Raw genomic sequence first — 22,062 nt, 5'->3', positions numbered from 1 at the left:
ATTCAGATGAATACTTGTATGAAAAAACAGTTCTTTAATTTGAGGGAACAGTCCCTTCAAAGTTTCTAAATGCTGGCAACTACGCAGAAATCCCAGCGAAAGCAGCCAAGCTCCACCTCCATTCCAGGAATTTTAGCTGATGATGTGTGGGGGGCAAGGGGAGGTGTCATGGAAAAGCGAGGCTTAGGGTAACATTCATTGGTAGGAAATATGACATTCTACTGGAAAAATACCCTGCTATGAATAGTCTCATTTACCTCTGAGCAGCCACCGTAGCTGCCGCATCCAAAGCAAACTGTCTCATCACGCTCTCCTCTAGGTACTTCTGTTCCCATTTAGTCATGTCGGCTTCCAGGGCAAGAATTCTCTCCTCCTTCTCCCGCAGGAGTTCCATAAGTGCTGTGGCATTGTACTCAGAGGCACTGGCAGTCTGAGATGTACCTTGACGCTGATTTTCAAAAGAACAAAAATGCATCAGAATAGATTTGGAAGAGCCTATTCTTACATGGGGGATGAGGAGGCTGGATTAGTTATCAGCTTAACGGAGCAATCGTTGGGCAGAATTCTATGGCCAGCGTTATGCAGGAGGACAGACCAGATGATCGTAATGGTCCCTTCAAACTTTAAAATCCATAAATCACCAGCTGGGGCAAATCAGCTGAGCTCCACTGAAGCCATTGAAGATATGCTGATTTACCCCAATTGAGAATCTGGCCCATGAATAATTCTGTTCATGAACACCGTGACCCAATTAAAATATTAGATAATACCCACACACCTACCACCACTACTCCCTCTCTATATATATTCTGGAAAGCTGTATCATTTTACTCAGATGTGGTGCCTAAAGCCCATCTACACAGTCAACATAATGGGGTCCCAATTCCAATATCACTCCAGATTTACACTAATACCTCTACCTTAAATGCAGCTGCACCAGAGTAAGCAAGATTTGCATCAGGCTAAAGAGTTTAACAATCATTGGTAATGTTGTGCCACACTGAGTTATGAACAAGCGACGTGGATAAAGACCCAGCCACATCATAACCAGGTTAAAAAAATGCTTTTGCCTCTATTGAGATTTCCCATCACAGCTCCAAATCACAAGATGCAGCATGTGGTATCATTAACTTATTACAACAAGGAATATAATTAGTTAGAAAAGCAAGCTTTGTTTATAATGAAAAGATGGAAAGTGTCTGGGCCAATGACAAAAAGCCACTAGAGGCAAGGGAACTAGAACTAGGAGAAGACAATGTTTGAGACCCCTTGTAATTTTTGAAAATGAATCCCGGGTATTAGAAAAGGGGCTGAGATTAGACTGTCACATATAAAGTGGGATCACATGCTATACTTGGGAACTAAGGGGGGAAAGTAATTAAACTCTAAGAGGAGGTTTGGAACATAGATACATTTATTCCATTTGGAGCCAATAAGCCAAAGAGAGGCATACTAGAAAATACAAAAAGATGTTTGAGATTTTCTATACTAAAAGCTCAAAGAATAATATTAAACAGGAAAGTATTATAAGGAGACTTTTCTGGGAGTGCAAGACCTTGTACCCAGAAAGCTAGTTATGAAAAGCTCATTTATAAGAGAAGGAATCAAGCAGACAATCTAATACGTGTGACTCAGGATTCAGATTATTTTACATTTTCTGTTTCCTTAAAATGAACCATGGTTTAAAGCAAAAATCTTGTTACGTCCACTTACAAGTTGTTGGTTTTAAATAACCTTGTAATTTGTACACTGCAAATAATTCTCAAATTATGTCAATTCAATACATTTTCTATATTAGATAGGAAGAATTTTTAAACAACATTTATATCTAGACCCATTATAAAATGTGTTAAATCTGGACTTCTTTCAAGACAGTTTCATTAATAATATAACTTATTTCTTCCCTCATATACTTATGTTTTTGTTTAAACTTTTTTTTATTAATCCTATCAGAGTTAATCACATAATATCATATCATTTCTAGTAAAAAAAATGGAAGTAGTTTACCATTTAATTTACTGTCTATTATATTGTGGCATATGTTTCAGTGAATTGGATTTTTAACTGTAATCTGAGACAGCCCCCACTGTCCCCAAAAAACAGTTAACTGCAAACTATCATATTGTCATAATTCTTCTCCCTCACTTATGGCATGTCTGCATTTGCATTGTTAGTCCTGTTTTACCTTGTGTTAATTAAACAATTGTTAATTCTAGAGCAAATGTTTGTTCTAGGGTTTAAACATTTGTTCCTAGTCACATTTAACTCTATGTTGCAATTTAGGGCTAAACACAACTAGGAACAAATATCTGTATCCTACTTACACCAGAATTTACTATCACATTAATTAACGTATGTTAAGATGGGGTCAAACAGGACTCAAAATTCAAATTTAATTCATACTGTCCGCAGAAAAAATGTTTTCCTTTCATCCCATTGTAAAAATGGGCTCAATACAAATTGTTAGAGCACACTGTATATTAGTGGTTACAAATTTCCATCAACAGCATTTATGTTATCAGGCTTCAAAAGCCTTCCAAAGAGCATTCTGTCTTCAGGCCAATGTTTGAGGCTGTGTGAACAGATGTGACCACCTAACAAATCTTGGCTGGAATTGGGGGGGAATGGGGGGGGCTGTGTGTGGGGTGTCTTAAAACCTTATTACAAATTAAAATGCAAAGCAGGAGTCATTAAGAGTCCAAAACAATTTCGAGATATATGCCTGCAGCCTCCCAAATGAGGAATCAGCTATTATTTTTAATTTTAAAATGTTGGGATAGAATTTAAAGGTTTACTCAATTGAGTGAAACCAATACCAACCCAGCAAGGTAATGGCAACATTTGGCAAAAGAATATTTTTGCTATAGTTCTATACAAAAGAGGGGAAAGATCATGCTCTGCTGCATGTTTTGTGCATGGTTAGACAGGAAAACCTTACTAGGAATATACTGACATGAAAAACTGCTCAGTGTATGGACTAATCCAGGTTACCTGCTGCATCCGGAGAGACTCCAGTTCTCTCTCCAGGCGAGTTCGGAGCCGGTGCTCCAACTGTTCTCGCTTCTCACAGGCTGCCTGCAGCTGAACCAGTGCCTGCTGCATCTTCTCCACCTTCTCCACATAAACCTGTTTCTTTTTCAGCTGAAACAAGAGAGGACAATGATCATAACTTTAGTTCCCATCTGCTCCCCGTTCTTCTTTCCTCTTCTCTCATTCCCAGTCACAGTTAGGCCCTATCTAGGTACCCATATGCCCTCCTCACCTCATTGCCTTAGTATCTGAACATTCACAAGCATTAACGAATATATCCTCACAACCTCCCTGTGAGGCAGGAAAGGATTATCTCCATTTTACAAATGGGGATCTGAGGCACAGACAGGATAAGTGATTTGCCCAAAGTCACACCGGCAGCTTGTATCAGAGCCAGGAATTACAGCTTGTCAAAAAATGCAGAGAAAGTTTTGAAAACATGAACGTTTTTGACCAGCTCTACAAAGAATTACACCCGGAACTCCTGCTCCCCAATCTGAGGCCATAACCATCAGATCATGAAGAGCACCAAAATAACATTATAACCAGATTAAAGACTTGTATTCTGTCCACACTGCAGACAAAATAGTGCTAGCAACAACTGTGTGTGGTTCTAGGCATTGTTCCAGAGGCCAGAGTGACCTAGGAAGTCCCACTCTATTCTTCTCTCTCACTGCCCCCGAAGACTTATGCTAGCCAAACCACATTAACCTGACCTATCAAAACTATCAGGTTGGGAGACCCAGTTATGAAACATTAGGGCCGCAGTAGGACTAAAACACAGTTCAGACTTGTATGATTTTGTAACCTCAATTTGGTGCTATCTACACAAGCAAGTCCAATCTGTGTTATCTGGATCCTGGTACTACCAGATCACAGCAGACTCCCCCAGTATGGTAGTGTTCGCAGTAATGAGATGTTAAAGATGACTTTGGAGAATCACACTATGGCAAAGGTGGGTAAACTATCAACCCCCAGAAACTTCCTCTGGCTGCAGGAAGCTCTGCACCGTCTGGGTTCGGAGGGTGGGGTGGGGGTGAGGCTGAGCAGTGGTGGTGGGGTTTGGATGGGGGGGGAACAACTCGCTGTACAGTGACCCTTCCGCCTACCTGTGCATCTCTTTCCTTCTCTGCACCCAGAACCCCACACCGAGTCCCTGTGCATACAGATTCGCACCCGCACCCAAACTGCGCCACACAGAACCCTGGTACTCGAGTGAATTCTATGCCAAACAATTAAAAATTTTAAAATTCTTCAAAATTCTGCATATTTTATTTGTCAAAATAACACAATATAATCAGACCATTTTCAATTATTTGGGTAATTTATTTCAAAATACTTGTCAGCAAATAATTGTAAATGGTGTGATTAAACTGTATTATTTTATCAAATAAATACGCAGAATTTTAAAATATTGTTCACAGAATTTTTAATTGTTGGCACAGAATTCCCTCAGCGTAACTGACACAATAATAGCTAAAGAAGGCAGTACTCCCTGGGAAAGTCAGAGCCCAATTTGCAGGGAACACTGTTGCAAATTTAGATTCTCTTGATTTCCCTACGTCATCCCTCAAAAAATTCTCATCATAGGCTCCTGAGTCCCTCTGCATCAAGCCACTATAGACAGTGCTTAATTTGTAATGAAAGAGGTGCTGGGGCTCAAGCAATTTTTTTACTTTTGTAACTGATGTGACAAGCCTAGAGGTGCTGCGGCTCAGCCCTGGCAAGCCCTGGCACAAATTAAGTACTGACTATCGAGAACCCAGTGTGAATAGTACAGTAGGTAAGCTCCAGACAGCAACATCTTATTTTCCACCAATCCCAAGTCTGGTATCATTTATTCCCAAACTCAGCAGACACCTAATCTCACAGCATGATGCCATGCTGCTGCCCTAAAGGATTTTCCAGAGACAGGTATTTTATTATAAAGGTATGATAAACTATGAGTAACCCAACCAAAGATTTCCCAAACAGGGCAGGTACAGTAAGCAGGTATTTTTACCTCTCGATTGCTCAAGATTTCAAATGTATTTGGATCAGGAGATGCAAGAACATGTTAATGCAATTTTACATTAAATTCTTGCTATTGAAAACAATGATTTAAAAAAATGATGATATGAAGATTGAAATTGTTGGATGAATAGCTCTAAGTGCTTTACAAAGATTAAACTAACCCTTTTAATTCCCCAGTAAGGTGAATATTACTGTACCAGTTTTACAGTTGAGTTAATGGAGACTCGGAGCAGTTAAGTGACTGCCAAAACTCTCATGCAGTGCGTTAGCAGCAGAGCCAAGAACAGAACCCAGGAGTTTCTGGTTCTGAGTCCCTTGTTTTTGCACAGGAGTCACACTTCCTGTACAAATGCAGGGTACAACATGATAAAATGCTTGGGAAAATGCTAAAACACAGTAATTCATGGAGGAAAATTAGCAATGATCTCTAACTCTCTAATGCACAAAATAAACCAAGGATCTTGGGACTCCCAGTGCTATCCAATGAATTACTATATTTCCAAAATTTTGTAAAGCACAATTTTTTTTTTAAAAAGTAGCCAATCACCTGCTAAAAGAAAATACATTTACTAGTTTTATAATTAAATAAATGTGAGAATGTGTGTGGATTAGGTTTTTGGCCTACAGTCAACAAATACCAAGAGCCCAGCCAAAAAAAAGAATTAGGCCACAGAAATTCAACTGAAATGTTCACTTTGAAAATACTCCCAGCAGCCGAACCTGCAGGTGAAATGTTGTAACACAGGTGATTGCCCAACATATTAGCACTGCCTGCACATGTTTAACTAATGTACCAAACCTAAAGTACAGGCATGGCTTGTTTAGTGGCTTTTCGTAAAGTCAGATTTCTTTTTATTTAAAAGAAACTGGAGTTATCCTTTCCATGTCAAGCAGCACTAGGTACATAAAAAAATAAGTTTAAAAGGGGCTTTAATACAGAAACACTTTAACTCATCTTTGTTCAATAAAATTAAAAGATGGGTAAATTTAAGATCCCTTTGAGTACACCTTCACTGCAAGCCCCTTGTGCTGAGGCAGGACCAAGTACACCTAGACCATCCCTGACGGGTGTTTGTCCAAGCTGTTCTTAAAAATCTCTAATCACGGGGATTCCCAAACCTCCCTTGGAACCCTGTTCCTGATCTTAAATACCCTTATAGTTAAAAACTCTTTCCTACTATCTAACCTAAATCTCCCTTGCTGGAGATTAAGCCCATTACTTCTTGTCTTACCTTCAGTGAACATGGAGAATAATTGATCACAGTCCTCTTTATAACAGCCCTTAACATATCTGAAGACTGTTATCAGGTCCCCTCCTCAGTTGTCTTTTCTCAAGACTAAACATACCCTGTTTTTTTTTTTTTTTTTAATCTTTCCTCATAAGTCAAGTTCTCTAAAAAATGTTTTGTCATTTTTGTTGCTCTCTTCTGGACTCTCTCCAATTTGTCCACATCTTTCCTAAAGAGTGGCACTCAAAATTGGACACAGTACTCTAGCTGAGGCCTCACCAGTGCTGAGTAGAGCAGGGTAATTACCTCCCATGTCTAAATGCTTGTCTACATTACCTGCTGGATCAACAGGCAGTAATCAATCCAGTGGGGGTCGATTTATCGCATCTACACTAGATGCTAAATCGACTGCCAAGCGCTCTCCAGTACTCCATCAGGGCGAGAGGCACAGGCGGAGTCGACGGGGGGAGTGTCAGCCGTCAACTTACCGCAGTGAAGACACCGTGGTAAGTAGATTTAAGTACATAGACTTCAGCTACGTTATTCATGTAGCTGAAGTTGCGTAACTTAGATCGATCCTCCCACCCCACCCCACCCCACCCCCCTGGGTAGACCAGGCCTTACATACAACACTCCTGTTAACACACCCCAGAATGTTATTAGTCTTTTTTGCAACTGCATCGCACTGTGGACTCCCATTCAATTTGTGATCCACTACAGCCCCCAGATCCTTTTCAGCAGTACTTCCACCTAGCCAGTTATTCCCTATTTTGTAGCTGTGCATTTGATTTTTCCTTCCTAAGCGAAGAACTTTGCACTTGTCTTTATTTTTAATTCAGACCAATTCTCCAACTTGTTGAGGTTGTTCTGAATTTTAATCTGGTCTTCCAAAGTGCCTGTACCCAGGGTTCCTGATGGGCTTGTACTCTGGCTGCTATCCCCTGCTACTATGGCTACACAGCTATTTGTTACCCATGCTAGCTAGATTAAAGCTAGCATGAGTATCCCTGCCTGTGCTACAATCACACCTTAGATGCCTTTGAAAATTTGACTTCCCTAAAGTATCTCCACTACCTTATGCACGAGATACCATGTTACCTCTTGCAATCATTGTACTCAATCAACACACAGAATATTTTATATTCAAAGTTATACAATGAAGTGGTATTTTTCCCATCTCTGACTTCTTCACTACTATGACTATCAGCTTGGAGCAATAAACTGTGAACCTGGATTCATCAGCTGAAGTCTCATTGCAGAAGTTTAGTTCTATTTTATCTTCTGGATGGATTTGTCCTCAATATAAAAAGGCCCAGGAATATTGCAGCCAAATACATAGGAATTTTATTAACATAGATCAAGAATATGAATATGTTTTCCTAAGACTGGAATTGGAAACAGCGTTTCTTGAACATTGCCAAAATGCTGCAGGCAAAAGAGAAAAAAAGAAAGCACCAAGCTGAGGCTTGTTCTTTGTTAACTGTCATGGTTCCCCCCCCCAATAAGAAAACAAAACTGGCTGCTCCACGCTGATGGCCATAACAACATCTGCCATTGGAGAGACAGCAGCAATGGATGCTCAAGTCCTTCTGTAATTGGCCTCTCAGTCAACAGGTGCTCCACTTAACAGCTCTCTCTTGCTCGTTTATGAAGATGTAGCGAGCAGTATCTGCCTCCCATTCCTTCCCTTCCAGCAAGATCTGGAAACTCTTTTTAAGCGACTGCAACTTTAGACCAGTAACATCTGCAAGTCAAGAAGAGCCTGCAGGGAAGCACTGTACATTCAACATGCCCTTTCCCATCACCAACAACCAGATAGTTCAATTTCTTCAAAAACTCCTGGCTTCTAGACTATTAACATTTTCCCCACAACCACTGAACTATTTAACTCCCAGATGCAAATTCTAACCAATCTGGATGCTTTGGTTGCTAGCTTCACTCTATTTCTTTGCATTATGACATGAATTTATCCAACGTAAACTCATTTATTAATCTTTTCTCTAGCATTGTATCAAATTAAGTTTAAATCCTGTGTGCTTCACTGTGATTTATTTGTAGAAAATAGATTGAGAACGATATTTTTTTAAACACGCAAATATAACAAAATGTCAGATTTTTCAATGATACTGAATGTAATCGGGTAATAAATTAATGTTCACATTACCAATAGTAACTCATCTTTGGGGGGGGGTGCTGTGAAGTTACAGAGTACTCTATCATATTAATAGTCTTCCATTAATATAGCACCTTTTAAAATCAAAAGATCCCAAAAGACTTCAACTATGCCCACTCAAGGCTGGAAGGCTGCCAGCTGTTGCACAGCATCCCAGCACAACCATGCTGGGAGACAGAAATTTTTCTACAGAACCTGGTGCAATTCTAACAGCACAGGGCTAGATACGTACATACAAATCCTTTTAACTTCACTGCCTGGCTACTTTGCAAAGTTCATTTCCAGATACCTAGGGTGTCGTTTTAATTCTGTCAGATATTTTAACTGTAGCAACGATGTCGAATTTAACCATTTAAAATAGATGCTATCATTTTTCCAGGAAGAACTCCAAAACAACACTCTCCCTTCTAAAACATTCCTCCTGAAGTCCTGCCACACAGTTTTACACAGATGTCTAAGCACGACATAATGGGTAATGGGAATAAATTGCACAAAATTAAAATCAGCCAATGAAGTGCCCCAAAAAGATTCCTTGGTCTCCTGATCAAGCAGTTTTTTCATTCTTCTTTTACTGTGAAGACTGTTTCTGCAGTCAAGAGATTTCTGAAAGGTTTCAGTGCAATAAAGAACAGCAAGGCAGGCTAGGGATTCTAAGGCTACATTGTTCAAGAGAGTTTTGGCTGACCTGAGCAGTTCTTTGTTTCCAAGTTAGTCAGAAAGACTTTATAGCTTAAAAATGACTGCACATTGAAATCCATGAACTGAAAGGCTCCCAGCAAACAGAAATAAATCCATCTCTCTAAATACACAGGAATGAAATAATTAAACAAATACATTCATTGAGCTGTGGAGAGCAGGAACTAGCTCTTCACAGGGGAACATACTTAAAACACCCACTTCCAAGAACAATGCAGAGAATTCCTTAGCAATTCCAGCCATCAGGCTACCTGAAGTATTCTTTGCCACATAGAGCATTTGATCAGACGTGCAGAACTACTGGTCCAAAAATCAGTTATAGCAAAGAACAATGTGTTCCCATCTAGAGATAGGCAGCTGAATAGTATTAGAATTGCTCACTGAAAGAGACTGATTGGTAAAACTCCAAGAGCCAAACAAATACAGTTCATCCATTTTATTAAGCTCTTTAGAGACAAATCCTGCAATATCCTCAAGGGCTCCAGAATCCTTGTCGTTAAACTAGTGCCATTCTGTGGGGCAAGGCAGCGGGGTGTGGAAAGACAGCGGAGGTCACACCCATCCAGTGAGGAGCCCAGCTCTGCCGGGGCTTTCAGGTGTAGGGAACAAAGGCAGTCAGGGCAACAGACCCTTCCCTAAACAGGTCCGTAGCTGCAAGGGGAGCACTATGGACACAAAGGCTGCTGCATCCTTCAGGCTGGAATAGCCTCCATGGAGCAAATTCAGCCCAGAAAGCAATGACAGAAGAAAAGGGGGAAAATTCCTCCCCTTCAAAGAGATGCATAGCTCCAGATGAGTTACTCAGCGAGGATTTTTGGGAGAGGACATCCTGTAACCAGCAATGATTCAGAAACCCTCCCAACCATTATCCTCTTTGTTTTGGATAGCACTATGTCGGCATCTGCCTCCCACCCGCCATTTTTGAGATCTTCAACATATTTTTTAAAATCTTTCCAGTGTGTTTTGATTCTATAATGGGTTGATCCTAAAACTGAATCAGTTCAGATGCAGCTGCAAATGTATTTCCCCACATGAATTTGCTCACTATTTCCGAAACATATTAAGAAAAGAGCGCAAGCACATTTAACCCATATATAACGTATATAACTCTCTCTCTGCTGTTGGAATATATTCCTGTAAGATTCCTGTGAACCCTCAGTTTGACTGAATTCAGTTCCAGTAAGATGCCACTGGCCTCAGCAAGAACTCATGTTGAAGCAATTTGGTAATACTATCCTCTTACTAGGGAGTAGGGTTTGCTGCATTGGAAGGTCATAATATTGTCTCTCCATTTGTTTGGGTTAAAGCCTCAAAGCCACCTCTGGAAAATTACTAACAGGCAGAAACAGAGATGGAAATGCAGCAGTAAAAAAGCCATTTCTGCATCATTACAGAATGACAGGTCATTAAAGACATGCACACACTTCTTAGGGGGAAAAAATGTAAAAGCACCTTTCTCTCCTCTGACTGCCATACACACATGCATGAACAGTTTGCAAATAAAGTATTTCCTTTAAAAGTGATGGTTACGAATGACATCTTGGATACAGCATATAAGATACAGTAGACACCATTAAGAAGTCAACATTTCAACATCTGCCCACAGATAAACCTCTCAGTGTAACCAGAAATATCACATTATTCCCCTACACTGTAGGTAAACCAGGAAAACCTGTGCTACCTTAACTCTGGTAGCTGGTTTAGTTCACATTTTATGGCTGTAACGTCTTATGTCTTCTAGAAGCTTCCTTTGTAAAGAATATTTCCTTCAAAATTTGTTTCCAGGGTTTTTCCCAATGTGCTTTATAAATTTGGGAGGAGGTTGTTTTCCTTTACATTGTGAGTTGCGTGTGTGTTATCTACTAATCTGTACTTTTAGTGGCAATTGCTTTACTTTGGGACTGTTGTATCTGAACCGCTCGGGCTCTGTTCTGTGGTGGAACCAAGAGGATGAAAGTTATATTCAGATAAAATTGCATTTTGGGAGGAAATGTGGCAGTTCGATTGAAGTTTGGCACTCCATCAAGAGGATGTTAAGAGTCGACTGGCTTAAGGAGAAACTGAGTTTAAAATCATCTTTTTAAAATAAGATTTCTAAAAGCAGTGCTGATGAGCCTTTCCTCCATTACCACCAGCTGTGGCTGGGTAGTACAGTAGGCACCTATGACAAATTTCTGTTGCCATACTGAAAGCCTGGTACTCAGAATCAATGGGTCTGGTCACTATGGCCAGTTCTGTAGATTCTGCAACTCTGTTAACATTAACTTAGCCAGATTAGTATATGCTACCTACAGTGTCTTGCCCACAGTAGACTCTTAAAACCTGTTAGTTAGCGTGTAACCCAACGCATGCTAATATCACAATTTTAAACCCTAGTCCAGACAAGGCCTATCTTGGAACAAATCCTAGACCCCTAGCATCTTCCTGCATACTGTACACCAAAACAACTCAAATCTTTGCAATGCAATTGAGGACAGAATGGCAATCCATGCTCCAAAACTACTGATTCCTACAACAGGGGCTGAAGAAAAGTCTCCTTTAGTTGCCAGGAGTATTAAGTCCATAGTACACAATTAACCAGTTGGAATTGCAAGATATTTTACAGCCAGCATGTATTTTAGTTCTGGTATGTAGAATTCATGTAAACTATGTTTTAGTTATATAAACAATCAGGGTTTTTCACTGAGGAGAAAAAGGCTAAATATTGCCCTAGAAATGGATTTGGTATGACATTATAATCACTCAATTGTTACTGTGAAACTGTGGCACTCAGTAATGAGGCCTAAAGTAGAAGGGAGAAGGAAATTGACTAGAAATATATTACCTAACTTTATATAAAAAGGTTGCCCCTACATATGCAGCATACATGAAGCCAACCCATGCTAATGCTAAAATACTTGCACTTCAATAGCACGTTTTAACTCAAAGAGCTTTAAACCACTCAGGCCCACAACACTTCTATGAGATGGGCAAGTACTACACCCTACTTTGCTCAGATGAGAAACAGACGCAATAGCAGAAATTTAAGTACTTGGCCCAAGGTCACACAAAATCAGTGGCACAGCCAGCAGCAGAACCCAGGAGTCCAGGCGCCTGCTCCAATTGCTAGACCAAATTGTCTCCCAGTCTGACCTACACTGTGCATTCCTGACATGCTAGAAAAAATAATGATAACCCCATACAGCATAGCAATGGTTAACAATTCCCTCAGCAACCTCTTAGGCCACGTCTACACTACCTGCCGGATCAGCGGGTAGTGATCAATCTGTTGGGGATCAATTTATCGCGTCTAGTGTAGACGCAATAAATTGATCCCTGATCGCTCTGCCGTTGACTCCAGAACTCCATCAGGGCGAGAGGCGGAAGCGGAGTCGATGGGGGAGTGGCGGCCGTCGATCCCGCGCCGCGAGGACGCGAAGTAAGTGATTCTAAGTCAATCTAAGATGCGTTGACTTCAGCTACGCTATTCTCATAGCTGAAGTTCCGTATCTTAGATCGATTCCCCACCCCCCAGCGTAGACCAGGCCTTAGACACTCATTCAAGCAAAGGAAAGAACTAGACTAACTGGCATATGCCAGCTATTCCTCAGCCAGCCCATTCTTTTTTAAATTCAACGTCTCAAAAAAGCCAGCAATTTTTCCCATGATCCCAGAGGCAGCCACCAAAATAGCTGTCCTCTTGATCAGCCTGAGCCAACAGTAAGGAAGAAGATTCATTGGCCTGGATTGTTGGCATTAGCACCAGCCATTTCCTTAACTACATTAAGTAAATTCTCTCCTTAATGAGACTGCTATGGTCACAGGAAAACAGAGAAGTTCTTTGATTGGAAGTTTAACAAACGTTTACTAATTTGCACCTACAGCCTAGACAAGACACATTTTGCTGCAAACTATGAGCCAGGTTTCCAAAGAGCTCAACTCCCATTCAGATACCGCAATGAAGAGGACAGAATTTCAAGTGTTCTGCACCCAGCAGCTCCCACTCGGTCTCAGTGGGAGCTGAACTCATTTCAAAACTTGCCCTTGTGGGTCAATTGGTCTTCCCTTACCCCTGACTGCTAAGCAGGAGTCCCCACTGAAATCAATGAGGTACGATATGGAGGCAACAGCAGCAGCTTGTGATCCGATTTCTCCCAGATACATTGAGTAGTAACATTTTATTTTAAATGCACATTAAATAATAGCATAGTCCTTAACTACCAATGAGATGAGGGCCTTTTAAATACCTAAGATAAACACACAGAAAGATGGGGTTCTGTTTTTTTCTCCTTGGGTTACTTATCTTGTTATATATATATGCCCCTGGCCTACTGAATGTTGAGAAACGTAAGTGCAGGGTTTATAGTCAGGCCTGCGTCTCATACATAGCAGTGCAGAGGTACCGCTGGCTCAGTTGTAGGTGAGCATCAGGAGGAGGGAAAGCCACAGTTCACATTACAGCTTCAAGCTGCTACTCAGCTCCTCCCTCAAGATCTTACTAAGGCCCTCTGGCAGAGGGAGGACAATAAAACCCTCATTATTTCTGAAGTGAAAAAAAATATGGATGATAAACACCACCTGAAATAATTTTGAAATCACAGATAAGCAGTTAAGGGCAAACATTATATGATACACGCAGACATATACTGGGTACTGTAGACATATTGGCTTTGAGTTCCCTTAGGTATCCGTGATCATACCCCTACTATTGCCCAGAAATAAACAAACTTCATCTAATTTTAATTTCAATTGCACCTTATTTTAAACTTTTATTTAAAGAAACATTTAATCTACTAATAACAGTGCAGGAAAATACCCTGTGAGCGTCCCTTTCTCCTACTCTAGCAGCCTCCACAATGTGTTTGGAGAACTCCAAGGAGGCTGCTTTCTCAGTATTAATGTACTTTTATATAACCCTTTCACCCCGCCCCCAAGATCTTAGAATACAGAATATTAATTAAGACTCAGAACATTCCGATGAGGTAGGCAAGTAGTTTTATTCCCAGGTTTTAGAAGAGGAATATACAGGCTCAGAAAATTAGGTGACTTGCTCAAGTCAGTGAGTCAGTAACAGAGTGGAGAAAAGAATCCCTTCATCCTGATTGCAAGTCAAATTTTTAAGTTCAGCGGCACATAGTTTCTAGCTCTGATATAAATTAGAATAAATTCTGTTTTTTAAAAGGATCTGACAGATATCAGACAGGATGAGAATCTGCTGAGTAGGAAACAAAAGAGGAAAAAAAAAACCCCCACCACACAATACAGGATGCAACAACTGAAATACACACATATACACACAGCATCCCTCAGGCCTTGAACCAGGGCCACTGCCAAGTGTTAACATAACTAACTCCACCCTCTTCTGCAGCACTAATTTGGAAATTCCTGACAATTATGGGGACTGCCTATTCGGGCAAAGCACGCAGGAATAAAAGAAATCATTGACAAATTGTTCAGATATCTTAGTCACTGTACACCACGAAATCATAGCCTGCCATTTAGAGTCCTTTTCAAATTGTTACTCTAAGCACTGAGCTGTTTCCTGTGCCTTCTTTTGGAAACTTACTGAAAAAGCAAATCAAGGATTTGAGAAGCCCTCACAGTTTAGTGCCAATGAGGCAACAAATCCTTCATGATGAGATTACTGGTTCTGTGGATGAAGGGAAAGCAGTGGATGTATTGTTTCTTGACTTTAGCAAAGCTTTTGACACGGTCTCCCACAGCATTCTTGTCAGCAAGTTAAGGAAGTATGGGCCGGATGAATGCACTATAAGGTGGGTAGAAAGCTGGCTAGATTGTCGGGCTCAACGGGTAGTGATCAATGGCTCCATGTCTAGTTGGCAGCCGGTGTCAAGTGGAGTGCCCCAGGGGTCGGTCCTGGGGCCCGTTTTGTTCAATATCTTCATAAATGATCTGGAGGATGATGTGGATTGCACTCTCAGCAAATTTGCGGATGATACTAAACTGGGAGGAGTGGTAGATACGCTGGAGGGGAGGGATAGGATACAGAAGGACCTAGACAAATTGGAGGATTGGGCCAAAAGAAATCTAATGAGGTTCAATAAGGATAAGTGCAGGGTCCTGCACTTAGGATGGAAGAATCCAATGCACCGCTACAGACTAGGGACCGAATGGCTCGGCAGCAGTTCTGCGGAAAAGGACCTAGGGGTGACAGTGGACGAGAAGCTGGATATGAATCAGCAGTGTGCCCTTGTTGCCAAGAAGGCCAATGGCATTTTGGGATGTATAAGTAGGGGCATAGCGAGCAGATCGAGGGACGTGATCGTTCCCCTCTATTCGACACTGGTGAGGCCTCATCTGGAGTACTGTGTCCAGTTTTGGGCCCCACACTACAAGAAGGATGTGGATAAATTGGAAAGAGTACAGCGAAGGGCAACAAAAATGATTAGGGGTCTAGAGCACATGACTTATGAGGAGAGGCTGAGGGAGCTGGGATTGTTTAGTCTGCAGAAGAGAAGAATGAGGGGGGATTTGATAGCTGCTTTCAACTACCTGAAAGGGGGTTTCAAAGAGGATGGCTCTAGACTGTTCTCAATGGTAGCAGATGACAGAACGAGGAGTAATGGTCTCAAGTTGCAATGGGGGAGGTTTAGATTGGATATTAGGAAAAACTTTTTCACTAAGAGGGTGGTGAAACACTGGAATGCGTTACCTAGGGAGGTGGTAGAATCTCCTTCCTTAGAGGTTTTTAAGGTCAGGCTTGACAAAGCCCTGGCTAGGATGATTTAACTGGGACTTGGTCCTGCTTTGAGCAGGGGGTTGGACTAGATGACCTTCTGGGGTCCCTTCCAACCCTGATATTCTATGATTCTATGATTCTATGATTCATGATCCTAAGTATTTTAATGAAAAGTGATTTGGGAAAACTGCAAAGAGTGGTCATTTTTTCTCCATTCTCCCCATGCCTCCACTAAAGAGTGCAACCCTGACAGTTAATTTCTGCTCACTTGCTGAGAAACTTCCGTATTTATCTGCAACAGGAAAGGTGGCACTTCCTGTGGGGCCTAGATTCAAGCAATGGCTGGATAAAAAACATCACAAACCTTCATTCAGACTACACTATAGTGCATTTGACCTAAAACAAGGGATCATTAAATCTATCCCATATTTTATTTAAAAAAAATAAATCTATTGGCAGAATATTTATAAGACCGCAGCATACCACAAATCTCTTACTAATACAAGATGGCTTTTTAGAAATACAACATGTGCATGTTTATCTATGACTAATCTGCAGTCATTCAGATGCTACAATAATGGAAGCAGTGTCAGCACCCTCTCTCATTTTGAAAGCCTATACCTGATAACTCTTTACTCTCCTGAGCATACACAAGGCCCAATTCACCCTGGGCATAAGCTGCTGCAGCTCTTCTGAAGTCAATGGAGTTGTGTCAGCTGCAACCAGGGCTGAATTTGCCTCTTGGTCTTTAACAACCTCTCAATCCTCCGGCCTCTTCCAGCTTCACAAAGTCCCCACTCTCTCAGGCCCACTTCCCTTGCTATCTTGAGGAGCAAAGCCAAGGCTCACAGCTGTGCACAGCACTATACCTGGGGCAGCTCAAATATTCGGCAGCGTTGGTGTGACATTAGTGCTCGTGAAAGATGCTAAGTCAACAGTCCCTGAGCTGGAATTCCTCTGCTTATCTCCAGAACAGGCAGCAGCAAGGCCAGCTTTCCTCTCACTGCACCAGATGTGCAAAACCCTCTCATGTTTTCAGAGGGCAGTTCATACTCCATATCCAGTCAATCCTTTACACCAAATTAGAGAGGTTAAGCTGAAGTTCCATTTCTCCAAATGACTCCACATCCACCTCTCTCTTTGCCCTCTTCTCCTCCCACAACTCTAAATTTGCCAAAGTCTTTCCCCAGACATCCCACTTAGAAGGTATGAAGATGCAAGTAGTTGAAGCAATCAGTCTCAAACATGTCAATCCTCTCCTTTAAGAAGAGTCTGAAAAACCTCCCATTCCACTGCATGACCACATAGTATGTGCATGGCTCCTGTTTATATTGTACTTAGTCTGTAGTTCCTCAGGATGGGGATTCTTTTGGCTGACACACACACAAATGGCAAGGGGATGCACACCGACCAAGGAGTGGCATATAAATGGAATCGTAATAGTCTGCAAAGATTGCCATTTGCCAACCATCATGGGTTTTTTTGTGACACAGGCATGTTTCCACTGAGAAACAGAATGTTGATTCTTTGCTTATTAAAAAAAAATTGTTAATTCAAATTATGCTTTTAAAACTGTTTTCCTTTATTAACTCCTCTTCAACTCCACCCAGTTCAATACGAGTAATGAATACAAAGTGATCAGTGTAGCTCTGTACCAGAACACCACCAAAGCATTAGTGGACAACGGGATGAGAGGAGATTATTCACTATTAGTTAAAAGCCCACCCTGACCCGAGTTCCCACAAAATTCTGGGGGTATTTGGATTTGAGATTTCAGTTCAAGTCCATCTTTATCATTGATTAAAACAGGAGGAAAATGAAATGTTGTTGCTCAAAGGATGAAAGTCCTTAATGGAAATACAGGCTTATGGCTTATATACACTCTGTTTTTGCACCAATTTAATTAACTGACACAAGCTGAACAGATACGAACAGCTTTAAAGACAGCAGATTTCCTACCCAGTTTGTAAAAGGCAAATCACTGCCACATTCTCTTTCATTAACATGTACCTGAAGCTACCCCAATTTCTCTCTACCAGTGACCTTACCTCTTCCTCCAGTTTCACCACTTTGGCCTGAGCATTGTTTAAGGCCTGATCACGGATCTCAATGTGCCTTCGCTGATCCTCGTTGGTGGAGCGTGCAGCAGCTAGTTCTATCTCCAGTTTCTCCTTCTCCCTCTGCGTTTCTTTATCTACAGAAATAAAGTGGGAAATGTAAAATAAATGGAGCTTTCTTTGACAGACTTCTGGGAGCGGGGCATTTCCCTAAATTTTACCAGTGATCAAGAACAAGGGGGTCTTTGCCAACAGCGGCTTGCTCTCCAAAGAATGGAAAGGGCCGACATCTCTCTATATACAGAGGGATAGAAATAATGGATTACTGAGAAAAATATGTTAAATTCCGTCATTTATCTTAACCTGATTAGATAGATGGCTAAGAGGATGCAGCACCTTTTATCTCTAGATCACTGATTTAAAATCAGAAAACAAGCTAACCTGGTAACATCACTGCTTGCAGGATGGGTGATGGCAGGGGTGCAAAGGGGACCCATCCAGCTTAGGGCCATAATGTAATGTTTGCTTTTGATGCTCCCTATTCTGTGATGAGCACATTTTTAAATTAATCCGTAAATATAGAAATATAAATAAAATACCATGATAGCTCAGTTCAGTTCCTGACGGGCAAGTGTCTTCATTACTGAAGCACAACCCAGTGGCCCCCTTTGCCGGCATTTTCAGAGGGGCCAGGAAATGAATAAGCAATGAAAGCTCATCTCTCCTCTGTTGCCCTTAAAAGTGACACCCCAGGTCAGGACTGAGGCATGTTGGCCTGCACTGTCACTGGTCCATTTGTACCCATGCTTTGATACATAAGGAATTCACCTTCTAAGGCATCACCTGCACCATTTGCCAGCACTGTATGCATTTGCCAGTTGTTCACATTGGATGAAGAACTGATGCTTCATGCAGGAATTACTGGGTGAGGTTCTAAAGCCTGCATTGCAGAGGAGGTCAGACTAGAAGATCATAATGGTCCTTTCTAGGCTTAAAATCTATTAAATTGTTTGGATTTCATATTTAACATTGCTATTTGATGGTTTCTCATCTCTTGAAGCAAGGATTAGTAGGCTCAGATAACGCTGCTAGCGATGAGGCACACAGACTGCAAGCTTGGACTTCAGGTGTTTTAATTATTTTCAGAAGCAGATTCACTTGGGCTATTGGTACAATTTTACACGTTTGCTTCCTCTGCCCTCTAAAATGTTTATTTCAGTCCCAACTGTATTTCCCTTCGCAGTCAATTCTAGCCTCAGCAAGTCCAATTCATACTGTGAAAATCCAAGCCAGGCTACTGGTGTCCCAGCTGGACAATGGGTGGTGTCCAGATTTACACACCACCACAAATGCCAGAAGCAAATGCACACACTGTCATCCTACCATGGAAACAGTCAAGTCAAGACAAAATTGCCTGGAATCCGCTCCATGCTCATTGACTGCTTCAGTTACGTTGCCATCTGTCAAGAGCTGAACTTCACGAATGCCTTAGAATCTGTGCAGTTACACTGCATATTCATTCACAGAAGAAGTAAACAGGGCAAAATCAGGCCCAGGGGAAATATAATGCAAGTGTATAAAGCAAGCCTGTAAGTGAGCAAAGCAAGAGTGCTGAGCGGACGTGCTTTCTGCAGTCACTGCAGTCCTCAGCAGAAGCTAATCACTTGCACTGGTAACATTAATTCAACTTCAGAATGCACCCCTGCAGCAATCCACATTCGGCACTGACGACACCAGAGAAACTGCATTCCAAAAACTAATATCCCATGCAAAGGAATGAGGACAAGCAGTGAAAGTTTTTGAAAAACAGATGCCAGACCTTAGCTGTTAGTATAGACAGCTTGTGGTGTACACCAGCATATAAATATATCTACAGGTACAGAGCAGTTCCCATTTTTCTACTAGAAAAGAGCCAAGTGTGGAGTGTTAGCAGCATAGAGCAGCTACAAACTCCCTTCTGTGAGGGGACCAGAGCAGCCTAAAAAATGGTTGCTGTGGCAGGGAGGGAGCATGACCAGGGCAGCCAAGAAGCATGCCAACGCAGCACATTCACAGGGCAGCCTCTGAAGTGGGGCTGTTAGGGAGCCATGATTGCAACCTTAAGCTTGCTTCTGCAAGCAGAAACATGTGGGATAATAGGTGGCAGCAACACCACCTGCCCTTCCCTAGGTGATTCTTTCCTACAGCCCAAGGATCGCATCAGCTGGTATTGCAGGTTTAAATCACAGCCTGGAGGATTGTAACCTACAGATTCACACATACAGGGCCTAATTCTGCTCCCAAAATCAATGCCAGTTTTGCTACTGACTTTAGTGAGAACAGGATCCAGCCTGTGTGATTTATGCAGACAGACATCTCCTAAGAGCTATGGTACACCTCTAGATATCCAGCAATAAAACACAGCATTTTTCCCCTCTTGTACTTTTATCTCAACATCTATTAATCCAGTTTAAAAAACAAACTAAACTAATCTCACAACTAAGTAGACTTCCCAATACTATCTTCAGGGATTTACATGGACAGCTAAGCCCTGTGACTTCAAAGCAACATACTCACAACATGAACGGCTAAGTGAACAGAGGTACATTTAGGACAGCACAAGGGAGGGATTTCAGCACTGCAAAGGAGGAGAAGTGGAGTGTATTGCACCACAGCAAATCCTCTTTATTTTGCAATTATCTCTCTCTTTTTTTTTTTTTTTTTAAAAAGACATTATATAACACAACTGGAAAGAAGCAAGCATAGTCAGAAGGGTGGAGTGCACCATGGAATTAGGAGGAATGTTGACTCACTGCTATAAGCCTCAAGATATTTCAGTACAGGGGAAAGGCAAAATTTCGTACCTGCAATTTTGGTTTGCCCTGTGATGGATCCACTACTCTGGACATAAGTCATGACCCTTGGGTATCTCTGCCCAGCCCAGCAGGATAGAGGCAGAGCTCCTCCTTTTTATTCTTTTAGACTGAAAGTTCTCCCTGCCAGCATCCTTGCTAAACTGACCATGCCAATGAGCGACTGTCTGGGAAATAGCTGGGGGATCCACAGCCCTGGATCTCAACTTAGCTCCTCGTCTGCCCTCACCTCCTTCCAAGCCCTTGCCCATGTGAGGGATCAGAATTCCACCCTATGCATGGAAGCACACTGATGTTATGGACCCTCACCACCCAGTGATAGGATTTACCCTGTAAGCAGCTTGCTTTGTGTTTGTAGGTGAGCAGATGTATTTTATATGCTGACAGAAGGAGAAACCTGAATTCAACTTCTTCTTGCACTGGTAGTTTCAGAGACTCTCCAATGTGCCCTACATCACAGTAATATCTGAGTGCATGACAAGACAGACTGATATGGAGTACACGACACCGCCTGAGTGGAGGATTTTTCCCAGCCTGAGTGGCACATTTTTCCTAACCACAGTGAACCTCTGACTCACTTTGTGCAAAGAGCTGAGAGATGGTTTTCCGATTGTCCTCAGACCCCTCAAATTCCTTCTCAGCAAGCTGCTTGTTGGCCGTCTCCATACGCTCTGCAGAATTTTTTTTGAAGAGGAGAAACAAGAGAATGAAAAACTTTCAGAAATGCTGTTAGAATCACTAAGTGAGTTGCATCTATTCTGGACATGTGTAAAAACAAGTTCTATGCAAAGGACTCCTGGTTCTAAACAATCTGAAACTAAAAGGCTCCATCAGAAACTGAAGGGGGCAGTTGCTTTCACAACACGCACAGATGCTGTTTAAATATTTCTAGCTCCAACACTCTTGGGGAAATATTTTAGAGAATTCAGTGGGGGATGAAGTTAACAGAATTCTATATAAATTACTCTAAAAATTTCTGTTGCACTGCCGTGTTGTTGTAGCTGTGTTGGTCCCAGGATATTAGAGAGACTGCGTGGGTGAGATAATATTTTTATTGGACCAACTCCTGTTGGGGAGAGAGACAAGTTTCGAGCTTACACTGAGATCTTCTTCAGGTCTCTCTCTCAGATTCCCTCACCCACCTTGTCTTTCTAAAGATCTATAACACGTAAGAGTTTAGAAAATTTAAAAAAAAAATCCTAAGAGTGTTGAACTAGCCTATGAAATTTTATCCCAGGGATATAATTTTCTTTTAAATAACACAGGATGACTCCAAAAACCTGTAGAAAGGATATCATTTTTTAAAATTAACTTCCGCAAGGGTATGTCATTC

General features: G+C 41.5%; 1 protein-coding gene across 7 annotated transcripts in view; it reads right to left on the bottom strand.

The window, feature by feature from the left end:
* Window positions 1-22,062, bottom strand: part of AMOT (angiomotin) — an 85,791-nt gene that overhangs the window by 10,059 nt on the left and 53,670 nt on the right. For all 7 annotated transcript variants that reach the window (XM_038416848.2, XM_043492139.1, XM_043492137.1 and 4 more), the window contains 4 exons: window positions 21,308-21,400; window positions 17,869-18,014; window positions 2,992-3,141; window positions 258-448 (listed from right to left, as the gene is read on the bottom strand). In XM_038416848.2, coding sequence (XP_038272776.1) covers window positions 258-448; window positions 2,992-3,141; window positions 17,869-18,014; window positions 21,308-21,400 — 580 coding nt within the window. The remainder of the gene's footprint in view (window positions 1-257; window positions 449-2,991; window positions 3,142-17,868; window positions 18,015-21,307; window positions 21,401-22,062) is intronic.

This window comes from Dermochelys coriacea, chromosome 9 (genome assembly GCF_009764565.3).
Source record: "Dermochelys coriacea isolate rDerCor1 chromosome 9, rDerCor1.pri.v4, whole genome shotgun sequence".
Taxonomy (NCBI): Eukaryota; Metazoa; Chordata; order Testudines; family Dermochelyidae; genus Dermochelys; species Dermochelys coriacea.
The sequence above is the reverse complement of the archived record's forward strand: the minus strand, read 5'-3'. Positions and strand labels throughout refer to the sequence as shown.